The sequence below is a fragment of the Terrapene carolina genome, unplaced genomic scaffold, assembly GCF_002925995.2.
Source record: "Terrapene carolina triunguis isolate 2854851 unplaced genomic scaffold, T_m_triunguis-2.0 Scaffold131, whole genome shotgun sequence".
Classification (NCBI taxonomy): domain Eukaryota; kingdom Metazoa; phylum Chordata; order Testudines; family Emydidae; genus Terrapene; species Terrapene triunguis.
The window spans coordinates 10518589-10526224 of record NW_020664482.1 but is presented as its reverse complement, the minus strand read 5'-3'; the positions used below and the strand labels follow the sequence as shown (position 1 = coordinate 10526224).

Sequence of the window (7636 nt, the reverse complement as noted above, 5' to 3'; positions counted from 1 at the left end):
CAGTCTTTGGGTCTCTACTGAAGTGGTTATTCAAGCAATGTACCATCTGATTTCATAGTGTTCTTTAGGTAGCTCAGTAGACTTGATTGCATTGCTCTGTTCCATTCTGGCCCCACAATGCATCATTGCATTGCTTCTGTGTTTCCCATCAATTAAACTGCTAAATTCATTTATTTTGTCATAATTATGAATCAATTCACAAACAATGGTGCAAACCCCAGACTCATACAGAACTGCAAACAATATGCTGTCATGACTCAGGTCAGCTGCTATCAATGTTACTGTTATCTTCTCAGACTTGCAAAAGCTGATGTAACTCTAATATAATAGCCTTTTTACCCTCCACAACAATTACTGGAAGCTTGGAGGTCTATTGAAATGCAAATAGTATAGGGAGAGGTTATTGGGGAACCAGACTGTGGCAATACAAATGTTGCTCTGTTAGTTTCAGTTAGTGTGACGTGAAGTGGGATTGTTGTCTTGGGGAAAAAAAAAATTTCCCCCCCTTTTTTCCATAAAGGGGAGAGATGAAAGAAAATGAGGCAGAGATTCAGGGCATATGCGGCTCTGTGCAGCAGCTGAATTGTATTTTCTTTACAGTGGCTACTCGGTATTCTGTGGTTTCCTCCCTGCTTCCTTCTCTCTCCACATTAGCGTCACTGTGATTCTTTCCACTCTGCTACAGCAGTAGAGAAGAGTGTGCAACTGTAACAGAATGCATGTTTCACTGCATCACATTTACTTAACGAAATATACACTTGGTTACAGCTGCCTCAGCAGCATTTCTTTATAATGTTTTTTCCATGTGAATTTAGCGCTCATAAAAGGTGCTGCTTTGACAGCCACAGAACCTGCAATCCTCTCTAGGCTAAGGGCAGTGGTAGAGCAAGATTCCACATGCTGCCCCAGCCATACCTCTCAACCCACTTTTACAGGGGAGTGGAGAGCTCCTTTTCATTCAAACCAGTTTCATCCATTCAGCTCTCAACAAGCTATGCTACAACACCAGTAAAGAAGACACTCGTTGTAGGATTGAACCTACAACAAAGCTTGTGAACATTATCCACCTTTAAATCCTTCCTCTCCTTTGCCGTGATGCCTACCAAAAACTTGCCAATGGGTTAGGCTGTTGGTGCGCTGATTCTACTGCCTATCATGCAGACCTGTACTGTCTCATTGTTTCCCATTGGCTCATATTGTATTTAGATTGTAAGCTTCTTGGGAAAAGGACTAGGTTTTTTGTTCTATATTTGTACAGCTCCTAACACAGTGGGTCCTGCTCCATGACTAGGCCTCCCCCAGAGCTCGTGTAGTACAAATGCACCCCAAAGCCAAGGAACACAGAATAAAGGTTGAAGTTCCAACACAACTGAAATCGCCCCTTTGTGGCTGCACTGTGCCACACACTAAAAGTGTATCCGAATTTTTGTTTACAGACTTGCTCCATTAACATCCCACTCAAATTCTAGCTGTAGCCATGTGACTGGCCTTTAAATAAAGGAGAGATTCTGTGCCCAGAACAATTATTTAAATATGTTCCTGGGCTGCACACTCAAGCAAACCCAAAAGCTGCAGAACACACAACACAGAGTCCCTGACAGACAGTATGAATGCACGGACTGCTGTGCAAAGAACAGCAAACCAGCAAGACAGCTCTGGCTTCCCACAGAACTGATCTCTGCATTGAGGGATCATAACAGTTATTTTAAATCTTTTTACCATAATTAAACAAATTCAACTAAATAGCACAGAATCATGATAGACTTTCATGATCGGTTTTCATTTCTTGTTTTCAGTTTTCATGTGTTTATTTTGACAGTGTCAATACCTAGAACTCATTACACCATCTATCACCAAATACACAGGGCAAGTGTGGAGAAGTAATTACTCCCTCAACTGGTCACAGCACCCTGCAAGAGAAGTATTGACATGCATCCACATTCCAGTCCTCTACCCCAGATAAGCACCAGGAATGGGTCATGTAGAGGGGCTGCATGGAGCAGGCAGAGGGGGTCAGAAAGCATACATGCATTAACATGCAAACCATGCACACTGACTTTTAGGCTACTCATACTTCCTTCTATACAGTTTCTTTATGAGCGTTGCAAAGGGACAAGATTTCAGATAGCTGATTTTTGCAAGGCACTCCTACCTACTGTTTTAAAATTAGAATGAGACCAAACTTCCTGCTCTACCATTGCTACTGATATAAGTACAGCAGCCCATTGTACCATTATTCTTATTCTGAATAGTGAAGGGAGAGTGGGCTCTTTATTTTCTTTGGCTTGGTTATGGTATGGATCTGCTTTGATGAGCTCAGCAGCTTTCAGTAACAAGTTTCATTAGGTGGGCAGTGGTGACTTTTGGACCTATCCTTGAAAATCCTGGGCCTCATCCCATAGGTTCATATTTTGGGATTGATGACCAATATGTTCTGCATCCCGCCACCCCTCCTCCCTTACACACATTGAAACAAAACAAAGCTGGGTCCTATTTGTGTTTGGATTCACAAAACAAATCTGGGCATGTACCAGGAGAAAGTGTGTGGAGAGGCGGGGCAGATTTTTTGGGCAGGAGTTTGTTCCCCACTTTCATTTCCTTGAACACTTGTGGTTCCATCTATCCAAAAACTACATGAGATGAGGAGCCTGCTTGTCAGATGTGGGTACCTAATTAGGGTACAAACGGACAGGTGCAAAAGTACACCTTGTATGCAGGCATCTGCTCTAAGGAGGCTACAGGATCACAAAAGCTGCCTTCCTTTGTGTCACCCTGCATCTTCAGTATCTTTTTTCCATCTTGTGACCATTCGCGACAAAGGATGTCGAGCTCTCTTTTAGACATTTCAGGGGCGTCCAGTGCAATCTAGGATCAGCCTAGAGAAAAATGTCATTCTGGGCTTGGCAGCGCTAGACGCTGCTCTGACCTTCCCAAGGAGGCCTGGCTAGATTCATCAGCGGGAGCATCGCGCTCATGCTGAGCGAGTTGAAGTCACGCGCTGTTACTCTGGGGTCCAGTCCGCACCCATGGGACCTCCTGGTCCCGCCTGTGAGCGCGGCAGCCCCCGGAGCGAGCAAGCAAAGGGCGGGGCGGAGCGGGGCTCACCCCTGGGGACCGGCCGGCCGGACAGACGCCTCCTCTGCTGCCCCCTCCGGAGGCATCCCCGCATCCGCGATCCGCATCGGCCCCGGCGCCTTGCACGGGGCCCCTTCTCCTGGACCAGCCCCGCCCCCATCCGGCCCCCTTGGGGATCCCCTGTGCTGAACCCCCCCCCACACACATACAGCTACAGCACCTCGCCCCTCCCCCCATCCTGGAGTCCCCCTTATACATCCAGATGCGGCCCCTCCCCCACTCCTCCCTTCTCCCCCCCGCCCCTCGGGGCTGGCCCCGCTCCTCGCGCGCCGCCTCCCTTCCCGCCCTCCCCGGCGGAGGCTGCGCCGCCCCGGCCGCTCGCGCCCCCGCCCGCCCCTCGCCTTGACGGCAGACGCCTGGCCGGGTGGCTGAGAGGAGCCCCGCCGCCGCAGCCGCCTCTCGCGCCGGGGTCCCGCCGCCCTCCTGCCCGCCCCAGCCTGGCCATGGCCGGCCGCTCGCTCCTGCTGGCCGCCGCCCTCGCCGCCCTGCTCGGGAGAGGTAAGCGCGAGGCGCCGCGGCGGAGCCCCCGTTGTGGGCCGCCGCACGCAACCCCCCCGCCCCATAGGGGCCGCTAACGCCGGCCGGGCCCAGCTCGTGACAGGATGACGGGGGGGGGGAGACACAAAACCGCCCCCCCAATGCGGGCAGCTGCCGCCCCGCGAGAACAATGCGGGTCCCGGCTGCGGGGCTGGCAAGCGGCGGTGGCTACGGATCGCACAATGGAGCCCTCGCTGGACCGCATCCCCCCCCCGGTCCGCCTACAACAATGCCCCGAGCCCGCACCTCTCCTCGGCCGCGGCCCGGGCACGGGGCAGAGCCGCTCTCCCCTGGGCAGTACTGACTGGGGGGGGCATTAGACAAATACAGCGCTGTCCTACTACCAGCCTGCAGCGGGATGTAACAGATCCAGGCTGCAGCTCTACCGGCTCTTAATTGATCGAGAGGTTAAGGCTAGTTTCTCCTTTTTATTGATCAAAGCTGTGGGTACCCTAGCCAAACTCCACCATACAATCATACCATTCCCGCAGTTACTCAGAGGTAACAAATATAATAAGCCCGACCCACAAAATCAGCCCTAGTGTCTTATCCCTTCCCTTGCCCCAGCGCCTCTTCTTTTGTTTAGAAATCTCTGTTCTAAACCAAAAAGTTCAGAGGCAAGTAGCCATACATTTAATATATTTTTTTTTACCTTCGCTTAAACAATACTGCTGCTTTACAACCTTTTAACAGATAGTTTTATTCAACAGCTAGAGATGAAAATTGGATTGGAACAGCTTCTGGGCAGGTACTGAAGTATCAGCTTAATGCAACGATACAGTAACCAACAGGGCTTTACTCACTTCAGAGGTATTCATATTTGAAGAATAGGATTGTAAAAAACAAATCCATGGTTTAAATTTAAATAAAAATGTTCTCACTGAGAGGTTGTTGTAAACAGAAATGTGATGCTAAATGTATTAAACTTCGTAGGAGCAAATGCCTAAATATGAACCAGAACAAAGGATCTGGACAATAAGAAAATGACCTCAAACTTTTGTCCAGACGCTCGCTTACTGCGTTCTTGGGGATTTAGGAACATCTACAAACATGACCCAAATTTTTTGAGACGAATGAAAAAACTATTTTATTCTCTGCTGTTTCTGCATGTCAATTGCCTGACCTCAGAGTCTGCCCCAATGAACAATGGCGGAGGTAGATGAGGACTGGGGGGGGGGGAGGAGAGAGAAAGCTTTTCTTTAAGAGGAATCGAAGTCACAATGTAATTTATCACCATTTGCAACTTCTGTTGTCAAATCAAAATAGGACAATTAGCAAATGTAAATGAACATGGGAAAAAATCAGTTAAAACCACCATTGTTACTGGATAGCATGCACCTGCCAAACACAGACAGGTCTGATAGAATATTTAACATCACAAGTCAGTAAACCAAGCTAAAAAGCCTTTCTTTTAATAGAGCACAATGCTACCAGGCATCAGTCTGGGTTTTAATCTCCATTTGCCTTAGATAACCAGCTGCCTGCTACAGCTGGCTTCAAATAATTTAAAAAGTGAAATATATTGTATGAAGTTGCTGCTACTTTACTCCCCCCCCCTCCCCCATCTCTACCTTTTAAACTGGACAGTATTAATTTAATTTGGCAGACAGCTAACATACTATATGTAAAATCAAGGCTATAGGGCAAATGTAGAGAGAAATTAGTAGTGGTAAGTGCCACTTTAAAAGGGTCTCAATTCCTTGGAACTTTAGGTTCAAAACCCTGCACAGCTGATTTGGTTCTTGATCTTTCTAAGGTAGATAAATTGTACAACATCCAGTTATTTTCTGAGGAGGGCTGAGATTAAAACCTGAGCTGCTTTCTGCTCTACATTGAATAGGTTTCCCCTGTTGGGCCAGTGTCATTGGGCAAAATTTCCTCTCATTCCACAGCTGTGCAGTTTTCCATGCATCTGGCTTCAGCCCTTTGCTACAGAGGCAGCTGCTTTTCAATGGTGCTCTGTACATAAAGGATAACATTTTTCCAAAAGTGCTCAGTGATTTAGGAGCCTAAGATTCATGGAAATTCGATAACCTTATGTACTTTTGAGAATTTTCCGATAGTATGTCAGAGCGTTTTGGCATCCTCAAGGATGTGATGCAGGGGCACTATGTACATTAAATTTTTTTTATTACAGTAGTGCCTAGGAGCTCTAGTCAGTATTCTGTTTACCTTTCTTCTGGGGTTGTCTAGCACCATTTTGGTTTCGAGCCTTCCTCCTGAGTCCATCACACCCAACAGAAAGTCATTGAGGAGAACACAAGAGTATAGGAAAACTCAAAATTAAATCAGGCTTGAAAACCAAGTGACTTCACTTCAGCTATTTACCTAGTTCTACAGTAGTCCTTTCTGCTTGTCTTTTGTAGTTCTGTTTTCAGCATTATTAGGTATTTGTCCTGCAAATAATGCCACAGGCTTATAGCTTTCTGTGAATAAGGTGGTGCATTTATTTACTCTGAGTGTATGGATAATTCAAATATCTAACCTTACTCTCACAATCCTTCTTAGCCACCTAAACACTACAAGCAAAATGTCCCTCTTAAAGAGATGCTGACAGGTTAACCGTTTTTAAAAGCTACGTATCCTTACCTGTGCTATTAAAAACATCTCTTACTATTCAAATGGGAAGAACTAATGATTTCCTTGACTTATTTTACCATTACTTATGTAGTTTGTTTGCACTCTGCTTTTTTCCTGTATGGACAGAGAAATTAGACCAGCCTGTTTCATTTCTTGGCTCTCATGCCCTATCACAATGCTGCAGTAGTTGGATTACAAGTGTGGCGAGAGAATATTTATATCAAAACACCTTTCACTGAAATTTTTATAAATAATGGTGTTGGAACAGTGGTTTTAACATTTAACTTGTTCTAATTCACCCAATAATGTCTTCTTGAATTGTCTTTCAGCAGTAAACACATAAAAGTAAGTACAATTCTAAGTAGGCTTGGCAGATTTTATTTTCAATTTAAGCATATAATAAAGCTTAACTAATCAATATCAATTTATATTTTCATAGTTGTGAGAAATTATGGGGTGGGAAAACAAGAAAGGGGGCCAGCAATTATTTAATGGCAGATGTTGACTCAAAATTAAAGCTCTATAACACAAATTGTCAACATCCCATGTCAGAAATCTATAAAGTAAATATTCTTAAATCAAACTAAGTTCTCAAGCAGCATTTCTTACTTTGCTTCTCTGTAAATTTCAATCATCATCAATGGAAATATTTTTGGTTGGTGCCAGTATGGTGAAAGCAACATTTACCAATAAAAATCTGATCCTTCCAAGCCTTATTATAAGCCCTGACCTTGCAAATTTCTCCACACAAAGCACCACTGACTTCAAACCCCTGCAGAGCTAGTTGCAGGGTCATGCTCAGAGTTTTTCCCATATAGTCTCATTCCCTCTGATGCATCACTTAAAAGGCAAGACCTTTTGACACCAATAGAGAGAGTCCTGGTGCAGCACAGTCTTTTTAGAGATGAGGTCTCTTTCCTAACACTTGAGAAAGAAGGGTAAATGCCTTCTAGGAGATGCACGTCATCTTGATCTATACCTTGCAAGTGTTGAGAGAGCCTTTGTGGGATAAATTATTGAGAATACCTTCCCCAGCCAAAGCCACAACAGACTCAGGATGAGATTCCTTCTCTCCCACTCATGCTTACATTACTTGTATTTAATAAACACTAGAATGTATTGGGGAAAAAATGTTTTTTTGGGAAAAAAAATCTGTCAGGTATTATACAGGAGGCCAGATTAGGTGATCACTATTCTGGTCTTGGAATCTGTGGAGCATTTTTTAAAACAACAAATGATAAAGTCTTTCCTGATAGTTCTCTCTCACCATCCAGTATCAAAGGGGAGCCTTGTTAGTCTGGATCTGTAAAAGCAGCAGAGAGTCCTGTGGCACCTTATAGACTAACAGACGTATTGGAGCATGAGCTTTCGTGGGTGAATACCC

The 7636-nt window shown here is 45.3% G+C and overlaps 1 protein-coding gene across 1 annotated transcript in view; it reads left to right on the top strand.

Annotated features, from left to right (window-relative positions):
• Window positions 1-3460: 3460 nt before the first annotated feature.
• The window catches only part of CD99L2 (CD99 molecule like 2), a 92704-nt gene continuing 88528 nt past the window's right edge, over window positions 3461-7636 (top strand). Inside the window, exon 1 of the mRNA XM_029911857.1 lies at window positions 3461-3633. Coding sequence (XP_029767717.1) covers window positions 3579-3633 — 55 coding nt within the window. The 5' untranslated portion in view covers window positions 3461-3578. The remainder of the gene's footprint in view (window positions 3634-7636) is intronic.